The 22,969-nt window shown below is 38.4% G+C and overlaps 1 protein-coding gene across 3 annotated transcripts in view; it reads right to left on the bottom strand.

The window, feature by feature from the left end:
• Positions 1 to 803: 803 nt before the first annotated feature.
• The window catches only part of LOC101851938 (tachykinin-like peptides receptor 99D), a 153,224-nt gene continuing 131,058 nt past the window's right edge, over positions 804 to 22,969 (bottom strand). For 2 of the 3 annotated variants that reach the window (XM_013080726.2, XM_013080725.2), the window contains 3 exons: positions 22,520 to 22,670; positions 15,434 to 15,630; positions 804 to 2,826 (listed from right to left, as the gene is read on the bottom strand). In XM_013080726.2, the coding sequence (XP_012936180.2) occupies positions 2,562 to 2,826; positions 15,434 to 15,630; positions 22,520 to 22,670 (613 nt within the window). In that variant the 3' untranslated portion in view covers positions 804 to 2,561. Of the gene's footprint in view, positions 2,827 to 11,757; positions 12,340 to 15,433; positions 15,631 to 22,519; positions 22,671 to 22,969 lie in introns of those variants that run through there. The other variant, XM_035968919.1, reaches the window with a different exon arrangement.

Raw genomic sequence — 22,969 nt, 5'->3', positions numbered from 1 at the left:
AAACACTTTTTAAGAAACTGGTTATCGTCTTCTAACTGAAAAGCTTGTAAAGCCGCAAATCTTCTTAATTGACCGTTAGCGTACCCTTTTTATTCGACCCCTGTCTTATTACAATGCTTGACCAAAGAAATATTCTTCGTAAAGGAGCAAATTTAAAAAGGCTTTGGAGAGTCTTTTTGAATTCAAAGAATTCCCATTAGCATACCCTTTCTATACGACCCTGTCTTATTACATTGCTTGACCAAAGAAATATTTTTTGTTTACGAACAAAACGGCTTTGGAGTGTCCTCTTGAATTCAAAGAATTCCCATTTGAATATGAAAATATAACCCATTTAGAAGCTTAAAATAGAATAGACGTAGACTAAAATACATTAAAAATTATTAGATTATTGAGAAATGGACCCAAAAAAAAACTGTCATAAAGGATCGTGAGAAATGATGGAGTCTTCAGATTCCGTACGAAACTTTAAATATTTCCCTTTTAAAAAAAAAGGAAAAAAAAAAAAAAAGGAAAAAAACCCCCACTCCCTCGATTACCCGCCCTTCCCTTTCTCTTCCACACACACGATAAGCAATTCTTCCATTTCTCAAGCAAAGAGATAAAGCATACAAATAAAACCGAAATAAATACTACGCAATATTGTGAAACAACAACAACCTACACCACCACTATCACAATAACAACAATTACGATTAGAAAATATTGATAACAAGAAAAAAGAAGAAGTAGAAGAAGAAGAACAACAACAACAACAACAAAAATAATGACAACAACAACAACAACAACAACAACAACAACAACAACAACAACAACTACAAAAACAGCATCAACTTCGCATTGTCACAACCAACAACCTGGACGACAAAAATAGACAGACTCGCAACCAAACTGAAGGAGTCGGTCTCTGCTGTACGACCCGATGAGCCTAAGGTTGTGGGAAAACATGATGGCCAGCCATCAAGACCCTGCGTGTGTTGCACTAAATGTGAAAGAAGGAACACGTCATTTCGAGAAGTCTGTGGAGCTCTCAAAACGCTTTTCCTGTCTAGTTATCCAAAGTGAGGACGATAACAAATGAGAGGTGAAAAAAGATGATTAAAGTGTTGGTTTCAATAGGGTCGCTCCGAGGTTTCCGCCATATCCACTATGTTAGTTGCCACTCTTTTGAAAGTGCTAAGTTGAATTTTTCAAAGTAACACCTCGCCACTCACACTTCAAAATACAACTTGTGCTAAAACTGTATAAAAGAAATAGGACCTGGGCTTTCGTTCGATTTAGTGGTATAAATCTCCATAACACCCGACATGATTGTTTATTTTATTGTCAACCAACGGTACAAATAATGTCCTGAGACCAAAATTTTAATTTGCATATTGCAGTTTCTTAATCTTTGGCGTCTTTGGCTGCATATGCTCTAGAAATGATTTTTTTTTTCAGAGGTGATATTGAAAAAAGCAAGAAAAGGTACAGAATATAAGTACCATTTCTAAAAGGATAAATCAATATTTCCTCTCTTTTGAAAAAAAATGTTTTCTGGACTTAGAACACCTCAACAGAGTACTAACGATATGTACGTTTCATAACAAAATTATATACATTATGATTATGTTTTGGGTTTGACTGACTTGCTTTCTGACATTCAACTCTGAATGCAAAATCTTTTGCAAGGACACTTTCCCGTCGGGGAAAATAAAGCCATAAGAAAGATATCTTATTTCATCAAAATAATCTCGTCCTGTGTAAAAGTACTCCAGATTGTTCTTTTACTTAGACTAAAAAGAAATTCACGTACATTTCAAGAAAAGTTCATAAATATATCGCTTTCTTGTCTTGGAAATGAGTCGAGCAAAACAGTGCGCATAATGCTGTACAAGAGAGAACACTATCATAGTTCAGTAGCAAGAAACAAATATGAATAGTAATCAAATCACAATCAAACTAGGATTTCCCCCGTCCATTTGACAAACAAAATATACAGATTTGACCAAATAGGAGCGACTATTATCTGCTCTTATTTAGTAACGACAAGAATATAATGATGAATACACGACAAGTGTCCCATTATTCTCAATATAGAGTAGCTAACAGTCATAATGGTTAAAAGAGGTAAATCCCTTGCCTCCATTTTCAGTGCATGAAATTGGACCAGGTTACTACTGTTGACTGCTAGTATTACGTCAATAAATTATTCACAGTAGTAAACGACAAGACAAACATGAGAGCGTCAGGGGCTGTCTCATTTTCTTTACCCTGATGAGTAAGCAGAAAAGACGAGATCCCAGGGTCTATTCTTCTGTAGACGTCTTCGACCAATACTGAGTACCTATAACATTCTAGTTATCAAGACTTCAGTACGGTCTGTAGGGCCATTGGCCACATCAAGTCTGACGTCATTGTCAAGGTTGTCCCCAGCACCAACAGGTGATCACAACACTGGGGGTGTTCAGATACGTCTGTGGTGACGACCAATCTGACTCGTGGCCAATAGAAAACAAGGGAGTAGTAGTCACGACTTCCATAAAGTCGTATTCTTCTAACGGTTCTCGAGCTTGTTGGACTCAGAGGTCCCTCTGGATGTGGTGGTTATTCCTCCCCCGTGTGGACATCGGGTGCATGCGGTACATGGAGGCCGTGGGCGTGCTCACGTGGTCGTCCAGGCTCTCCACGGTCGTGTGGAGGAGGGAGCCGTTCTTCTCCCCTCGCTCACTGCCCAGAGACATGCGCGTGCTGTAGAAGCCTCGCTCCATGACCAGCAGATGGTGGCGCCGCCGGCACGCGCGACATGGGCAAAAGCGGAAGAAACGGAGGAATCCCTGGCGGAATCTGTGGAGAGGGAGAAGGAGGGAGCTGGGGTTAGTTGGCGTCTACCTAGGGACAAAGTGTCTCTCTGTTTTTGATATTTGTTTCTGAGATGTCTCTGGCGTGGGCGGCTCTTTTACTGCTCTACTGAGGTACAATTACTTTGATTCTTTTGACGAGAGCCTGATTCCACCACGCTGCCTCACATATTATTTTTGTTAATAAGACGACTACACATTAAGAAATACCAACTCCTGCATTTCATACTCTACCATTTTCGTTATTGGTTACCGCGTCTGAGCTGGGGGTTTTTGGCCCCTTGTCCTAACTTTTTGGTGTCATGCTATTGATCTTATTTGTATCAGACAATCAATCACTACAAGAATGTGAGTGAGTACATATAATGACACTTCAGTACTAGGATAAAACAATAAGAAAACATTTAAAAAATGATAAGATCTTTTCATTAGTGCGTAAGCATTTAATTCATTTGTGCTTTATCCTCTAGCTTTTGTCGCATATTCTAGCACACTCCTCGTCTTCTGTCCTGGGGGTGGAATACATACTCCTTTCCAACTTTCCTCACATCGAGTAGCCAGATTTATAAACTACTTATTGGTGTATTGGTGACGTTCTTAAGATGTTAAGTATAATAATGTTTGGTGATCAGAGACCCATGGCGACTCCTATATCCCATGAGGTAGTGTCACACTCAGTATTTAAGTCTTTTTTTTTCTCTTTTGGGGATCTCTCTATAAGGGTAGCACTTTTACTTTTCTTCTGTGATACTGTTATCCAAATCGATTGTATGCGGATTTAGAAAAATGCTCTTTCTCTTTATTCATCCGTTTTGGAGATTTGTTCACTAACAAAACAGGTACAAAATGAGAGACACAAATAGAAAGATGAGTAACGGTGGATGGAATGGACCTGAAATGAAAAGCTAAGCTTTGTCGAGACAAGAAAAAAAATTAGACTATTTCAAGATTGAAAAGTGAATATCATGTATTTAAAAATAGAAAATACAGGCTGTGTCAAAAGTGACAAGCTATTTATTTTAGAAATCTACGACAATGCCAAGACTGTTTTGTCAAGTAATCACGGTTCGAAAAGCAGAACACTGAATTCCAGGGGCTAGAGGTTATACATGAGTCGGTATTAAATTGTTCATGGATAGTTTCTTTAACCAAAATAAATTTCTTTTGTGTCGTCTGTATGACTTTGTACCTGCCTAGGTCCGACAAAGATAATTAAATAAAAGGTATTTTTGCTCTTATATGTAGCCAGTATAATATTAATTAAGATTATAGTATAAACGTAAAAACGTAAAAGAGCTACTGCAATCAAAGATCCTGGATGTAGAGAAAGAAACTAAAACACTAACTCTAACACAAATTCAAGGGATGCTGGAACAGCTTTGGATCTATATTTACTCAGACACGATAACCAACACTGGAAATAATTGGTTTGTATGAGATTTACTTCATCGTTAATCACATGTGGTGATAGCGAAAAGAAAAATGTGTAGTGCAAGAAGAAAACTGGGAATCAAGCCGGTTTGAACACGTTTATAGAGACTTGACGGAACACATTCATGCTAAAGTTGTGATAGGAAATGATACAACGTTAAGAGGAGTAACTCTAACTAGTTGTCTTCCGAGTAAGGTCACGTACTTGTGATGAGAAGAGGTATTATGAAATAGAAGTTCTTTGGGGGCAGAGCTATGAGGGATCCGGTGGAGAGGAGAATACAAAGTGGTTTTAGTATACATTTAAAGCTCTTTTTAACCCAGATTGAATCGAGAGACAATATGTCACCGTTTTTTACATGTGGTAAGCATAGATATAAATGTCAGTCAAGAATGAAAACTAACTAATATATAGATAGACAAAAATACAAAATTAATATTACTCAAAATAGTAAGATGAACACGTCGAAAAAGGAAAAGCAAATTAAAAAGCATTAATTTAGAGCTAAACTGACGTGAACAGCCAGAATATGAGATGGAGCATTAACAGAAAAGCCAGTCTGGTCAGCAACTGTCTGTTTATCAGCTTCTTATGAGTTTTGTGATTGGTTGTCAAGAGTAGTAAGAGAGCTTTGAGGTTACAGGTAGATAGAGATTATGAAGCAATGGGTGTGGTGTTTAAAAAAAATGTTTTTCGAAGTGAGTGGGGTTGTCGTGCAAGGGGCAACAATGAACTTATAGGTAATTCCATTTAGACTGAAAAAGTGGTTTAAAAAATAAACACACTTATTTGCAAATATTATTGATTTTCACAGGTAGATATTTCTTCTTTTGAATTTGGAGACAGTTGTAGTAATGAGAAACAGTTGAGTTGACCTGGTATTTGAGCGCTCGTGTGAGTGTATGCTTGTGTATGTGTGTGTGTGTGCGTGCGTGTGTGTGTGTGTGTGTGTGTGTGTGTGTGTGTGTGTGTGTGTGTGTGTGTGTGTTTGTGAGTATGTTTGTGTAAGGGTACGTGTTATCTAGCAACAGTGCTGAAAATACAATAATTAAAATCAGGGTAAATATGAACTTTTATAGGTCAAAAACATTTGGCCAATAGGAAGCAAACTCTCCCTTCAAGGGCTTTCTCCATCCCCCCCCCCCCCCCCCACCCCGCTACCAAGAGGTTAAGCCAGAGAATCTAACACGGCTATAACACAACATTATTGAGATGTATATGAAGAAAAGGTGTTCTGAAGCTAATAACAACATACGTAATCTATAAAGTTAGGTTATTATGCTTTATTTTATACACAATACCTGAGTTTTCTTTTCCACGTACAGGCGTGATTGTGAAACGAACTAACACCTATTTTTAACCATGGAAATCAGTAATTGGTATATCTCTAGGACGGAAGATTTGTGTTTCAAGAAATCATACAAGGGCGCGCATACTATTATGAGCCTATCACATCAAGACATTTAAAGAAATAGCTAAAGCAGGTGCAACATTCTCATTGACACCGACGTCTGTGGTGTAGAGTTTATGAGCTTTATTTTCGTACGCAGGACACTCGGGTTCAGTTTCCTTATGGAGTGAATTTATATTGAGTATTTTCGTAAAACACCAACATTACGAAAAAAAATGTTATTAGTTGCCAGAAATAGCTGTGGAAAAACATGGTTTCTTCTTGGTGGAATCAGGTCTTACATCATTATTAAAAAGCATATTATGGAGATTTTGGTAGCATCTTTAAGCCTATTCAGTATTTGCCTGCTCTAGATGAAAGAAATTCACCTATCTGTAATCAAAGTCGAGATAGGGGTTGCCTTGTGTCAGAGATAAAATTAGCGAGAAAATGGTCACCAAGATGTCATGCTTTGTAAAGCTTGAGTGTTTTTGGAAACTGTAAATTTGCATTTTTTGTGTGATATTGTTCAGAAAACAAAAAGAAACAAAATAAATTATGAACACAGGTCTTCAGCAAGACATAAAAGTGGGGCATCGTACTGAAAACGGCATTCTTCAGCCCAATGAGCAATATTTGGAGAACTTTAAAAAAAATGGATCTGCATATTTTACGTCCATTTCTGTATGGATGTTATTAAAAATAAAACCATTGATAAAAGGAAAAAAAACTGCACATTTGCAATTTGAAAGTCACTCACTTTGGCGGCCATTTTCGTGCTTATTTTGACTGTGATACCAGGGACCCCCTCCTCCTTTAACAGCAAATGTCTCGAATTTTATTAAAATATAAACAAACAAAGGGGTAAGCCAAGCCACAACTGGCACGTGTGGCAACATGCTTTGAAAGTTTAAAAAACTTTTATTCCGAAGACAAACATTGAGGTTACATCCACAAAACATCAACGTACTCTCTTAATAATAGTAACAGTTATTGTGAAAATATTCTGCGTTGGTGTTATATTGTGTATAATTTACGTATTTTAATCGTGTATGTATTTATGTATATATGTATTTATAACCATGTATTTATGTATATATGTATTTATAATCATGTATTTATGTATATATGTATTTATAATCATGTATTTATGTATGTTTGTATGGTTGCCATTGTAAACCAAATTGCCCTTCTGTGGAGCAAAAAAATTATGTGATTTATTATTTTTTTATTTATTAATTATTTTCGCGTTTTCAATGTAAGAGTGTATCTCCATAATAGACACCACCCGTCATTTTGATGACTGGTCCAGCAATTTGTGCCAAAAAAGAAACGAAAGGAGAAAAGGTGGCAACTAGACACAAGATAGGCTCATCTGAAAATAGTATGGGCCAGCTGTATTCTTTAAATAATTTGTAGTAACCACTGACTGAACCAAACTGGGGCTGTTCTTAAATTATAACTGACATTGTTCTATTACCTGAACCATTAATTAACCCTCATGTCGCTTTTCATGGAAGAAACGCTCACATAACAAGATTGAGAAATATTCAGATGTGTACTAAATGTGAGGCAGCGTGGTGGAATCAGGCTCTCGTCAAAATAATCAAAGTGTAGAAACTTGCATTTTTGCGAAGGTTTGTGAATTTTTATCAAATTTTTGTTTTTGGGCTCAACACCTTTCAGGCCCATTAAAGAACTTATTTTTGTCTGAATGTTTGAGAAAAACGTTGATTTAAGGCACAAAAAAATGTTAATTTTCAGTTACCACGGACTCTAAAGCTAAGGAAATAACTAATCTTTGGCGGCCATTTTCTCACTAATTTTACCTCTGAAAACAGTGACCCCCACCTCCTTCATTCTCAAATATCTCGACTTATAGTTAAAATAAATCGATATTGTTTTCGTCCAAATAAAGACAAGTGAACAAGCTTTAAGATAATACCAATAACTCTACATGCCCTAAAATTGACGAGAGCCTGATTCCATCACGCTGCCTCACAAATGTCTTTCAGCACCATCCAAAAGGCCTTAACCCGTACGTTTGCAAATGTTACCTTTTCAAAAAGCGATGATTTAATTTTTCTATTTGGTATAAGGCGTTACAAAAGCTATGAACCTCCAATCCCTAAAATACAACATTTAGTATAAAACTGCAGAAAAAAGTTACCAAACAAACAAACAAACCGTACGGGCAATAAATATAATGTGAATAGAAAAACGTAATCTCTCTCTCTCTCTCTCTCTCTCTCTCTCTCTCTCTCTCTCTCTCTCTCTCTCTCTCTCTCTCTTTATATTATATGTATATTTATTGTAATCTCTCTCTCTCTTTCTCTCTCTCTCTTTCTCTCTTTCTCTCTCTCTCTTTCTCTCTCTCTCTCTCTCTCTCTCTCTCTCTCTCTCTGTGTATGTGTGTGTGTGTGTGCGTGTGTGTGTGTGTGTGTGTGTGTGTGTGTGTGTGTGTGTGTGTATGTGTGTGTGTGTGTATGTAGGTATGTATGCATCCATGTGTGTTGAGTGAGTGTATGTGTGGGAGTGTTTCCTATTACGCATAGTTTGGAAAACGTCATCCCCGTTCTTTGCTTATAGCAGTAGTGTCCTCAGAAATACCCCCCCGCCCTCTGGGTTTTCCCCGAGCCTTTCACTGATTGCAACACAAGGCCCGTCTGGCGTCTGATGTAAACAACACCAGGAGAAGCGCCAGTCACAGTGGGAGAGTAAGGGAACTGTCACACTGATTGGTACTTGACATTTACGTCGTAATGATCAGTTCGGTAACTACGTTTTGAAGGGATTGTGTTGTCTTTGTCTTTTACTCTTTCGTCAGATAGATGAAGAAAAGGGAGTGAGAGGAGCACAACCACTCATCCTGCCAAGTACAGAGCTTTAGTCAACGTTGAGTGGAGACGAGGGTATTTGAAAGATCCTCTTTTTGTCTGCCGATAGGAAGAATACTATAATTAATCAAAGAGATTGAAGTCTTTTAAGCCGGCCTTACCAGCTGAGAATGCGAATGGCCATTAACTGACCTCTCTGATTTAAAAATTAAAAACCCCCAACTTTTTCACCTTCTGTTACCGTTAGACGTCGAAGAGAGAAGCAATTTTTCAATGATAGGTCACCTCTACAGCTCTTACAAATAAGATGTAGTTGCTCAGGGTTCCCTTCATAGTTTCAACCCATGTTTCGCGTGGCCAGACTCTTCCTTTACAGCCTGAGTACTTCTTGTCACAGGCTCCAAAGGCTGGATAACTAGGTAACATTCGTAACAGGAATAGTCAAACCATTTTATTCCATTAAAAAAAATTAAATGTAGGCAAGACTGTGCCAACAGCTATGTCTATATCTTCCTGTCTCTTCTTGTGGGTCTATGGTTTTAACGGAGACATTTGTGAGACATCGCAGTGATATCAGGTGCTCGTCAAAATAATGAAATTGAGGAAAACGGCTTTTTTTCTGCCGGTTTGGCAATTTCTTATTGGTTTTTTTTTTTTTGGCTAAACATCTTTTATGTCCATTTAAAGAACATATTTCTGTGTGGATTTTACTGAATCAACTTGATTTTTTTCTGTTTCCAAGGACTCTCAAATAATGGACATTATCAAACTTAGGTAGCCATTTTTTCGTAAGTTTACCTCTGAAAATAGGTATCGTATATATCTCGATTTCTATTCAAGATAACTTCTTACTTGTTTATATTGAGCTAGACAATAGAACACACTTTAAGATGATCCCAAATCTTACATGCCCAAAAATTGACGAGTGCCTGATTTCACCGCGTCGTGACATTGTTATTTCATCACACATCCCGTGACGTTGCTGTCGTGGAACTGGTAGCATAATGTTGGTAAACATATTGAAGTGATAAACTAGTAATTTTCCTCAATGGAGATGTTTGGAAGAGACAGAAAGGGTGTAAGCTAATAGGTAACAGTGTCGACCTTTTCGTATTTCCATTTGTCTATCAATGAATAATGCTGCCTAGGTATTCACAATTCCTTACCGTGCTTTAGTTGTTTGTAAATCCCATGAAAATTCAGGGGGCCATGTTTTCGGCTAACGTTCATGACTTCTGTTTTTGATGTACTTATGAAATGTTAGATTTCTCATAGCTGTCGACCAGTTCGGTGGTGTGGCTTTGGAACCTTTGTTGGTTTGAATAGATAAGACATAATGTGTCTTCTACAAAACAGAAGCTCATATAGGCTTTTTAGGCTTTGGTTTGCGTCGTGTGTTATTTTATCTAAATAGATTATGAAAAGGAGGAGAAATAAAACACACCACTGCTGTACCCCTATTCTTACTTAGACCAGTTTGTTTTTCTTTCTTTTTTTCCAACGGACATACAATAAGCTATGGTGTATAGAGCTCTAAAATTGTCTAACAATTGTTCTCTGACGCCACAGAGTTCAAGGTTTTTCCAAAGTTTGACAAGGTTTGCTTTATCAAATGTATATTCCCAGATCTATGCTTGTGAGTTGTTATTTTAAAGAGTAGTTTGGTGTGGTGGGCAGGGAGGGAACACAAGAAATATCATGTAGGTACGAAAGGGTCATTTGAGTTGGGATTTATGCTTTGTTGTGGACCACACAAAATTGATACTGCAAAAAAGGTTGAACTTCAGGCGCATCCTTGGTCAGATTGTAGGGCTAACACCATACCGGCTCGCATCGCAGTAAATTGGCACTCAAAACGGTAAGTAAAAAAGAAAATAAATATAGCAGCAAAACAGAAAACAAAGAAACAGACTTTTAGAAGAGAAATGAGTTAACACTCTAACGTCACCTGGGCTAAAACTCAATCGTGTTGCGTTCATAACAAGGAGACAAACACCACTTCAGCTTTCTTACGTATTACAAAAGGTAACTGTGTACCGGGCATGCTGCAAAACCATGATACAGTAACCACAACATACAATTAACAGAGCGGACAACACTGCCAAGAACATTAGTTTTCAAGCCTGAAAGATCGCAATGTTGACAAAGCTTTAGTAAAAGAAAAGTAAACTCGATAAAGCAACTGTTAACGATCTGATGTTGACGACATGCATCTATTATTTTACAACAATAATGTCCACTTTGAAGACAGTTGCATTGTTTGCAGTCCTTTTTTCCTGACATTTAGGAGGGATGTGGTGCATCAATATTTTCCATGAGACTCTTGGAATTAAATAAGCAAAATATATATGAGGAAGTCGGAGAGGAAAAGAACGTTTTATTCGCCCAGTTATATTAATTGCTAACTCTTCGAGTGTAACGCTCTTCGGCAAGTCTTAGTAGTCGAATTGAAGAGTCTCTCCAAAGCAGGATGAGGATAAGTCTGTTTGTTTACTAAACTTCTATTTTTGTATTTTTTTCTCAAACGGAACGTTATATACATGGTTCTTATTATTTATTTGATAAATTCCCTATAGCTGGCTCTTTCAATGGCCAGTTGCATTGCTCATGCCTGAAAAAAAAATCTTGAAATCTTTACTGAGACTAATGATGTCCCTTTTTATGCAACTGGCCTTTGGTTGAGCATTTGCAATGCAACTTGCCTTCAGATCGGAAGTGTATCTACCCAGTGTGTAAAAAGTCAACTTGCCTATGTTTAAAGATCCGAGTTTCAAATGTGGGTCTTGTGCAGAGAACATCTTCATTATCATCTCAACTTAGGACCAAACTATGCCAACTGATTAACACTTTCGCGTTTTCTTCACTGCTGCACAAAGAGGAGCTTAAGGGGAAGAGACAGCAAGGGGAGGCAAAGGGGAAGGAAAAGAAGTTGGGAGGGGGCTGAAGGAGGAGGAGGAGGAGGAGGAGGAGAAGGAGGAGGAGGAGGAGGAGGAGGAGGAGGAGGAGGAGGAGGAGGAGGAGGAGGAGGAGGAGGAGAAGAAGAAGAAGAAGAAGAAGAAGAAGAAGAAGAAGAAGAAGAAGAAGAAGAAGAAGAAGAAGAAGAAGAAGAAGAAGAAGAAGAAGAAGAAGAAGAAGAAGAAGAAGAAGAAGAAGAAGAAGAAGAAGAAGAAGAAGAAGAAGAAGAAGAAGAAGAAGAAGAAGAAGAAGAAGAAGAAAAAAAACAAGAACAAAAAGAACAAGAAGAACAAAAAGGAAGAGCAAAAGGAAGTGGAGGATAAAACAAACACTTGTCTGATTCCTTCAAGGAAAAAACCCCCACTACAAAATCAGAGTATTGTTTTGCTAAACACTGTCTTATACTGGCAAGCACGGAGGGAAATGGTTTATGAACATAATGGAATGTCTCTGGAATTAATCATTTATTTTACATCCTTAAAAAAAAGAAGAAAAAAAAAGAAAAAAGACATAATAAGGACTTTTTGCTTTTCTGCATTTTGAACGCGCTTAGCTGAATTCGCAACTTAAATTATAAACCCAAACTTTGTTTTTAAAAAATTAGGTTCGTTCTGTTCTCATGAAATATGGCTATTTCCTTAACATTAAAGCAGTGGGCTTGATTTAAGGAATGGGTAAAAATGAACATGCAGTTAAGGGTAGAGCCCAGGTTAAGCAGTATGAAAATCCCCAAAGGAATTTACGTGTATTCGCTCCGATCTGGCCTTTTAGTTCACATATTTTGATGTCATGGCAGGATCTTCCGTTTTCAGAAGAATCATATCATGTGTACAGGACCCACATTTGAAACAAAAGCCGAAAAATCTTCGGAAGCCTGCACGGAACCTGAAATTAAAGACATAATAACATAATCAAATCTTGTTTATTGTTTGTTTTTGAAATTTGAGAAATGAGAAATTCAAACAAAGATTTAAAAAATTAGGCGTTTTTAGAACAAAGTTGTGAAGCAAAGGATAATGAGTATATTTTTCATATAGAAGAAATATGATTCCAGGACATACCCTGTATCTACTGGAAAGAGTGGTAGTGAAATCCTGATAAGTGGGTTAATAGCTGTCTCTGTCTCATTCAACACAATGTCACAAGGCAGTCATCATCAACTACGTAAGAATGGGGAATAATATAGCTCTGAGCCATGGGTCAGTGTCATAATGAGATAAATGCAACATCTCTTACTATTAGAATTTCTTGTCATCTTGTCATCTCAGACCAAAAACAAAAACAAAAAAACAACAAACAAAAAACAAAAAACAACCCGAACTAACAAACAAACAAAAGTAAAAAGAAAAAGAAAAGAAAAGCCCAGAAGAAAAACAGATCTAACAATCAGGAGTTTCCATGACAGAAATACAATCATGTAATGTTGTTGAAAAAAAACAACTGCGACATGAACACAAACAACAGCGGCATAATTCCGTTAAAGGATCCATGGTTAGTGGTACATGTGATACGTTGAAAACTTTGCAGTCAGCCTGTTTGTGTTTTTTTTTTTAAATACAAAATATATGTGTATAAACGAGAACAATACTACATGACCCTTATTGTGGACATAGCCAAAATTCTGCATAAATGCAAAATTATGCTGGGATCAACTTGAAGATACTGTTTTAAAAAACCTATTCATATTGCTAAAGCCGTATGAACCTTTTCTAAAACTTATTAAACCATTGTCTCCAACCCTGTCCCTAGTACTGCTGGCCGTTCCTCCAATTCTTAGCCTGTTTACTTTAGGCTCTGGCTAGAGCCTTATGCTCCTTTCCTCAAGATCTGTGGACGTTTCTACAACCCCCCCCCCTCAACACACACACCCTCCCATTCCCTTTTCCCCTCCTTTGTATTTTGTTGTGTATGAGGATTACTCACAAACCTACCCTATGTACCTTTTGATCCAACCCACCACTTCTGTAAACGTTTGGGCGCCCCCCCCCTAATCTCCCCCTCCCCCCTCCCTCATTCTTCCCCTCCCCTCCTCTCCTCTTCTTCCCTTTGTGTTAATGTATGAGGATTCCTTAAACCATTCCCTTTCCTCTCCTTTGTATTGGTGTGTATGGGAATTACTCACAAACTTACCGTGTATACCTTTTTGATACATTCCTGTATTTCTTTGAACGTTTGATCCCCCCCTCCCCTTTTTTCCTTAATTTTTCCTCCAATCTCTCCCCCCATCCCCTTTGCGGTTGTTATGTAAGATAATTCCTCAAACCTACCCAAAATACCGTTTCCTCCCTTCCTCTACTTCTGTAAACGTTTGGGCAAATCACCCCCCCCCTCAATCCTCCTCTCCCCTTTGTGTTTGTTATGCTTCAGGATTCCTCAAACTTACCCAATATACCTTTTGATCAATTCCTCTATTTCATTGAACATTTGAGCAACCCCCCCCTCCCCTTTCCCCCAATTTCCCCTCCACCCTCATCCCATCCCCTCTCCTCTCCTATTTGTACTGTCGTTCTGCCTCTCTTAGTCTCACCAGGACAAACACAGACTAGATAGTCAACAAAGAAGGCTCTCTCCCGCTGGTGTAAAACCATTCAGTCGAACATTGCCTTGTCCGTCCATCACTCACGTGAGCTATACACGGCCTCGTTTTGACTCATGATTCTGAAGAAATCTCAGGATCAGAGTTTGGGAGACAGAAAATTCATCATGGATTGTGTTTATATACTGAAATGGAGAAATTTGAGAGGTGGGGGAGTTCGGGATCGAGACAAAAAAAAAATGAGAAGAAAGGGTGGGGCTGTCAATTCTCTGGTATGTTGTTTATGGGAATTCCTCAAACTCTCTCCCTACCCCACCCCTTCCCTTTCCACTCTACAATGTGAATGTTTAGATAAATGGTTTATTAAAATTATAATAGACCCCTTCTTGTTTAAAGTTCAACATATATCTTTCTCCGATAGTACAGAGGAGAGGTGGGAGTTGTAAAAATAATATAAAAATTGTGTGTTAGGGATCAGAGTACAGCATAAACTAACTGACGTGATCTTAAAGGTATTTCAAAAAACAAAACAAAAATAAATAACAACAACAACATTATGGTAGAACTAGGAGATGAGGGCTAACTAAAAATATTACTTTTTATTATATGATAAATGTCGCTATTAAGTATGGAATTATAGAGATATAATTCTATTTGTTAATCAGTTCAATCGGTAGGTTGCAGCTTATGATTCCAGGAAGCAAAGAACATGTTTCTAAGTGTTTTGGGGTCTGCTGGGGTAATAGTAGTGTGGAAAGCGTATAGAGCATGCCGAAAAGCTCCGACATGTGCTATATAAATTAGTGAAATAGTTTCTATTATTATTATTATTATTATTATTATTATTATTATTATTATTATTATTATTATCATTATTATTATTATTATTAGCATTATTATTATTATCATCCTTTTAAATTTGAAGTGAACAAGACAAACAAATAAAGACCAAAATTTTTTGTCTTTTAAAATCTTGTTACGATGATTCTGATATGTGCTTGGGGGGAAGGGGTGAGGGGCTGTATGCCTTGATATGTATTGACATATATAAGGCTGACAAGAACGAAAGTAAACCGTCCTCTGCAAATAACTGTCTTGTCGAATCGCAAACACCAGGGAACAATACAAAAAGTCACATTTGGACGAGTTCATATTTCAGCAACACATCATCGTCCCACAGGACGAGCAGAACAGTTCATTTCACTTCTATTTAATGAGAATAAAAAGACAGAAAGAGAACAAAAGGGACTCTAAGCTCACCTTCATTATGATAACACTGCAATAACAAACAAAAGAAGTAAAAAATAGAGGTAGACCCTTCGAAGACACACGTAGTTACTACGTCAACACGGTTGCGTCTCTCTCACCTGCCAAGAAAAATATCTCTCTGAAACAATAAAGTATGATCTTATCTTATCTGATCGTATCTTATCTTTCTCTCACCTGGCGTTCATTAAACAGTAGACGATGGGGTTGTACATGCTGTTGGACATGGCCAGCCAGTAGATGAGCAGATACAGCTGTTGTACATACGGCAGGAAGGCGATGTCTTTGTGGATGCTGCTCAGGATGAAGTACAGATGAGTCGGCAGCCAGCACACGCCGAAGATGACTACCACGGCAATCATCATCTTTACCACCTGGGGGTGGAGTCAGTTCAGGCGTTGTTAAAAACAGGACACTATAATGACATGCTTATGAATAAATATACGGTCGAACCTGCTCTAACGACAATCACAGATATTCATTCATTCATCCAGTGCCAGACATCGGCGATCATCGTTCTCCATTCATTCCTTTGCTCGGATGCTCTAAAAAAAGCTATGGTTTCCTTATCTTTCCCCGTTACCCATTTGTTTAGATTCCCTATGTAGGTTGTTCTGGGCCTACCCCTGCCTCGTTTGTCTTCGATTTTGCCAGTGAGAGCTGGATGACCAAGACCTTTATGCCTTTATATCACTGATATACAATCTACAAACAGTCCAAATGTGGTTAAAAACAAACAGCACACAATAATGCTTATGAATAAATATACGGTCGAACCTGCTTTAATCACCACTTTTTCAAAACAATCACTGATATACATACTATAAACAGTCCAGTTGTTGTCCAAAAACAGCTCACAAAAATGCTTTTATAAATGATATAGTATACTGATGAAACTACTCTAACCACCAAGACCAAAACTTATACCAACAACAGACGACCTCTTCCTCTCCAACCCCATGCGCGTCTATCTATAATGACACCATTGAAGACATCCGCTTTTTTGCCAACACAAGGTGGTCCTGGTCATCTCGGATGGTTTCGACTAAAGCTTTTCTAATGTATCTTTATGTTGTATTCCATGGAATGACTTCATGCTTGGTTTGCTTGAAATTAAAGATGTTTATAAAGGCCATTTCAATAAAATGATTGCACACAATAAGACTCCACCCCCTTAAAAACAAACAAACAAACAAATAAAAATAAACAAACAAAACAAACAGAAAGAAAAAAAAAAGAAATCAACAGCAAAAAAACAACAACAACAAAAACAAACAAAAACAAAAACAAAATATAACAAGTAACAAAGAAACAAATTTTAAAAAATAGCTTTCACTTAGATAATTAAATACACACACACACACACACACACACACACACACACACACACACACACACACACACACACACACACACACACACATATATATATATATAATATATATATATATATATATATATATATATATATTGATATATATATAGAGAGAGAGAGAGAGAAAGAGAGAGAGAGAGATAGATAGTTAGATAGATAGATAGATAGATAGATAGATAGATAGATAGATAGGTAGATAGATATATAGATAGATAGATAGATAGATAGATAGATAGATAGATAGATAGATAGATAGATAGATAGATAGATAGATAGATAGACAGATAGAAAGATAGATAGATAGATAGATAGAGAAAGTAAGACAGACACAGAGAGAGAGATAGAGAGAGAGAGAGAGAGAGAGAGAGAGGAGAGATATGAGAGACAGAAATGAGAGAGAGAGAGAAGAATGAGAAGGATGGTCAGACTGACTTGGTTATGGGGTCAAGGCCAAATTATCATGTCTAACAGACACATCACACAAAACCGAATATTCATCGCTCAAGGAAAGGTCTCATGTTTACCCATGGGTCCAAATCCTTAGCCCAGTAAAAGGTTGAAGGTGAAGGTGAAGGGAGCCAATACATTCTGGAAACAGCCTGGCCTTCGGCGATCCCTTGTGAAAAGTATCACGTATATATAGTAATCATCCTTGGAGGACGGGTGATATCCATTGATATATTTATTGAGGCAGTTTGTTGAAACTTAGTCAATGCACCCAGCTATTTGTCAGCTCTTTCTCGCTTCATTCATTTTGAGAAAAGGGCTACAGTGATCAAAGTTCAATAAAAATGATGTATTGGAGACGTAGCAATAAATCGTACTTAAGGTAGCTAGAGAAGCTCAATCCCCCATGTGACAGAACAATTTACTCTCTGATATAAATCATTGTTGCGCCACACTATTGCTTATAACGACTGAGACACGAAAATTGGAAATCTTGGGTGCTTCATTTTCCGAAAACGTTTCATTCCTTCCAATTTCTCTTCCTCTTTCGGACCAGTCGTCTTTCTTGTCAACTCTTCCACCTACTCTCATTTTATTTTATTTCACCTTTTTTGTGTAATACTTTCAAGAATGTTGTGAACGTGTTCCTCTATACACATTTATATTATGTATCCGTGTCAGTTTCTACTGTAATACTTAATAACAATGATCGTTATAACAGATTGTATTTGAAATTAGAATAGTTAAGTCGAAATCATGCTGGAAAACGGAACGGATGACCCTGGTTCGAATTCCCCGCGGAATGCTCTGGATTTGGCTTGGTTTGAGACTATCTATCTATTTGGCTGGGTCCTACTGTAGCGTTAAATTCGGAGGTCCTAACTGTTAAAATAATACTCTTATAGCATTATAAAAGGCGAGTTTAACCTGAAACATCTGTTTGCGTTTTTGAAAGATTCTTCTTGACTCGTTAGAATTCATTATAACTCCAACAAAGCGCTTAAGAATTCCGAAGTATTCTCAATTTCCAGGAATAACGTGCCATTGTATACTGCAATACCTGGTCTCCAATACTGAAGTGTCATGTACACTTCGAGAACAGACTAAAGCTCATTAGATGTAATCACTTGGTGTGTGGGTCGTCTTCTCTAACCAGGAGAGACAAAATCCATAAATCTCTACGTGTCTGCGCTCCAGACTACTTTGCTGCATCACTGTCAGACGTTCAATTTCCTTATTCCTCTTCCCGTTCCCCATCTGTTTTCCGATCCTTCACTACATCTGCACCCTTCCCTACCTACCTATCCTTTCTCTCGCCCCCCCCCCCCAGCTCTCTCTCTCTCTCTCTCCCTCTCTCTCTCTCTCTCTCTCTCTCTCTCTTTCTCTCTCCCCTCTCTCTCTCTCTCTCTCTCTCTCTCTCTCTCTCTCTCTCTCTCTCTCAATTTACACCGGTGCATGTGGTTTAGCAGTTATGTGCTTCGCTGTCACAAGCAGGAGACATGAGTTCAATCACTATGTGGAGAGATTATTGATCAAGTATCGCTGTCTTTCCGGTGGGCCTTCGTGTCTGTTTCCGTGTGGTTTGGCCTTGGCATGCAAAATTGAAGCAGCCCCCCCCCTCTCCCACTTTTAAATGAATCATCTACGACACTTCGATGAGCACGTAGCGTAATACTTCATCAGTTACTTTTTTACCCCAATTGTCTACCAGTCTTTTAGGGTATCTCCAATCCCATCCCACCCTAGGACCCACCATCTTGTCTTTTTTGCTTGCTCCACATATCTCTTCCATCGTTCTGGCTATCCTTCGCAGTTGTCTGTTCATATAATGGTGTTGCAAGGCCTTTAGATTTGCACACCGCTATTAAATCCACGCTGGTCCTAAATACTAACACACATAACAAAAGCTGTACACGGACGAGAATTCCCACCGTGCTTCCCTTACCCGCATACCAAGAAGTCAGTCACTGAACTACGCTATCGAACCAATTCCACTGAGACACAGAATCCCACATGGTCATCGCAAGTATGACATTATAGTCTGACCTCAGCCAGATAAAAAAACCTCCATAGAATTGGACGCCTGGGCACATCTCAATGACCAGTGGCACTGACCGCAGACTCCTCGTAGCCTGGGATGTTCGTCTATAGCCCCAACCTTTGGCCTTGGTGTTCTAACCTAATATTTCCCCGATCCCACTCTCGTGTCAGTAACTCGTTGAAGCTTTGCGTTGTCGAGCATTACGTGGGACTGTAGGCGGCTCTTGAGTTTGGACACAAATTCAGAAAGCGTTCTTAGAGAGTAGTACGTCATTAAAGGATGTTGGTTTTACTCAAGGAGTATCTACATCTTGAAGGACACCCTAAGGGTGGAAACTAAGAACTGGCGAGATAAAAAAGACTTGTAGTAATATTTTCATACTCAAAGACTGTTCTTTTAACAGAGCTAGTCGTTAGCTTGCAAAGAGTGTCGTCTTTGTGGTAAATCCTTTTTACGGCTTTGCGTGACTCGTTGGTAGTCCACATAGTCCTCTTTTCATCCAGGCCCAGCTATCTATCTATGTATCTATCTATCAATCTATCTAGCTATCTATCTATCTCTCCACCCCACTCCGATGTCATTTTTCTCTTTAGCATCCATCCATCCATCCATCCATCCATCCAACCATCCATCCATCCATCCATCCATCCATCCATCCATCCATCCATCCAAACATTAACTTACAAACACCCACCCACACACGCACACCCCCCCCACACACACACTGATCCATCCATCCATCCATCCATTCATCCATCTATCTATCCATCCATCCATACGCACACACATACATACACCATCTCTACTTCAGCAATTTAAAACAACAGCAATACTGGCAATGAAAAAGCAATAAACAGCAACAACAGAAAATGAACAAAGAAGATTTCGGTACCCAAAAGCATTTTTAGCCGATGTTGTATCATTTCCAGTATCGTCTTTGGATATTTCTTGTCTAAGAAAAAAAAAAAACGTCATCCGATTTTGAACTTTGAAATCAGCTCCTACGTCACGTCGTCGTTTCTCAGAGGTCATTAGGTGTGAAACTTTATGATTAATTAGACAAACGGATGTGGACATGAACTGGAATTGACGCAGGTTTAAAAAAAAAGATTTTTGTTGTTGCTGTTGCCTTTTTTTTGTTGTTGTTTTTTGCGGGGGGGAGGGGGGGTATTTTCCTCATAAAAGCCCCATCTATATCCTGGTATTTTAGACTTAACTGATTACCTTACGTTACATTTGCTTTCGCTGACCCGCCCCCCTGTTTCAGTACGACCGACTAGGTGTTGTTTCAATTACTCTAATTAAATGTTCTCTCTTGAAGCTGTTTATTTTTGTTTAGCGATCTAGATCTCCGTTGTAAAAATTGTGTATTTGATTCCCGAGAGGGAAAGCTGTTGTTGTTTTTTTTTGGGGGGGGGTTTGTAACTAGTGTCTATGCCAATGTGATGAGATGCTGTATACTTCTCAGGCCACCTTGGCCTCACGGGTCATGTCGAAGTCACCCGCCTCCTAATTTATCTGAACGGTGACTATGGAAGCATAAAACACGAACAATTAAATTAACATTGTTTACGTCAGTCAGGATTTTGACTATTTAGTGTAAACACTTGTATTTGAAAACGTTAAAGTTTGTTTCAATAATACCTAAAATTCGATTTTTGTCAAGGATCTTCAGATATCTTTACATTTCAATGGAGTGAATTCTCCGGGGATAGGAAGGAATAGAATCACTCTTGGCCAAAACTGAAATTTGAGACATTGGGTGCTGTCAAAAAATGACGTTTATTACTTTACCTCTGTTTCGTCATCTTTCATTCTCAGGGATCTCTGACACAATGGATGTCGTGTTGAGAAAAACAAATTGCCCTGACACCCCCAAAAATAAACCCATGTCAAAGGACAGGGGTTTCAAAGGGAGGATTTAATCGAAATCCCAGGAGTCATAGAGTACCAGCGGTTCATTTCTCGCTGCTGTAACGAGGATAATCTCCGGCCTGACCGTCATTTTTGCTATCAACGCGAATAGCACAAGCTTATTAAAATGAAACAGAAAGAAAAATAGAAAATAGAAAATTAACCTTGAATACGAAAGCGGAAGTGACAGCACCAGTGACAATAACAACTATGACAACAATAGAAACAGTACGGTAACAGCAACCACCACAACAACAGCAACAACAAGAATAGCAATAAAAGCTGAACATAACAACAAAAATAACAACAATAACAACAAGAACAACAATGACAACAAAAACAACAACAACAAAAAAGACAAACCCACAACAATAACAACTGAAAGTGACAAAAATGGTGAAATGGCGTACGGTACACGCCCTCATCAACACTGTTATTTAAGAGGCGAGACCTCCAAGTTTAGCGTCTATCTAGGAAAGGACCAAGCCAAGAGGGAAATTCGTGTATAGTGCCTTTTTCAAGGACACAACGTCAGTCCCAGCTGATGCTCGAACACCCGAACCTACAATCTCACGGTTAGAAGTCCTGTAGTCTAACCCCTAGGCTAACGACGCCACCCTCTACTGAAGGACCAACAACTACTACAACTTGTCAAATCTGGCTTTCTAAGACACACATAAGTCATCTTGAGGTGACCCAGAATAGGTGTCCGAGAAGGACTATAGGCCAAGCCAAGTTATAACCACTAGAAACCCTACAGCATTAAATCTTCTATCAACACCCATTGCCAGTGTTGTAAGGAAGAGCCTTACGTCTCCCCCTTGACCTCCCAAGGCACCCCCAGGCAACAGACCATTCAGATCGAGGACTGAAACAGTGGGATTGGAGAAAATTATGAACATCATCTCCCACCTTATCGAGCACGATAAAAGAAACCTCTCTTCTACCTCGAGACTGAAGCGCGGAAAGACACGTGTAAGCTGCACACGTCCACATGTGGAAATGATGCTTACAATAGCTCAACCTTTGGTAAATGTTTTTGCTTCACAAATTGGTTACAATTTCTATATCAGAAGTAAAAAATCGTCTTAATTATTATTTCTTCTGTTTCGTTTGAGGAATATTATCCTTTTCTGCAGATTCATTGTTGCTTGGTGCGGATATTGATGGGGGAATGATATTACAATATATTACTTCGATACCAGACCGTTCTCCAAAGAGATGAAATCAACTATGATTTTCCAGCAGATACACACATATACACTCACAAACAATCACAAAGAACAACAACAACAACAACAACAACAACAACAACAACAACAACATCAACAACTACAATGACAACGATAACAACTGCAATGGCAACAACAAAAGCGACAACAGCAACAGCAACAACAAAAAACATCCCCAGCAACAACAGTAGCACTAACAACAATAACCACAATAACGCAAGCAAGAACAAGTACACAAATGACCCGTCACTGACCTTCCGTTTGCTTCGGATCCTCTCAGCTTGCATGGGCACTGCCTCGCCAATGGCCTGGCTTCCCCACAGCTCCCAGCCAATCCGTAAGTAGGTCGCGGCCAGTGTGATCATGGGAACAAAGTAGTTGACCACCATCAGCAAGATGTTGTACCTGTGAAAGACAGTGGCACATCTGTATGGTTTGCTTCCACCAAATACCGCTGTGAATACTTTTTAATTACTAAAGAAAGAGAAAAAAAAACCCAGAGGCAACAAAAATGAGGTTTATTCTTAGACCTTTAGTACATCATGGTATAAAAAGAGAGAACATTGGAAAATGCTTAAGGATGCCAACATGGAGACAATCACTTATTAAAAATAATATTTGGGTTGAGGGAAATTCAGTTCTTAGTATACTTGAATAGACGTAAATTTCATAAACATATTACATTCATTTTAATTTTTAAAAAA

This window comes from Aplysia californica, unplaced genomic scaffold, assembly GCF_000002075.1.
Source record: "Aplysia californica isolate F4 #8 unplaced genomic scaffold, AplCal3.0 scaffold00097, whole genome shotgun sequence".
NCBI classification, from domain to species: Eukaryota; Metazoa; Mollusca; class Gastropoda; order Aplysiida; family Aplysiidae; genus Aplysia; species Aplysia californica.
This window is presented reverse-complemented; position numbering and strand designations above follow the sequence as displayed.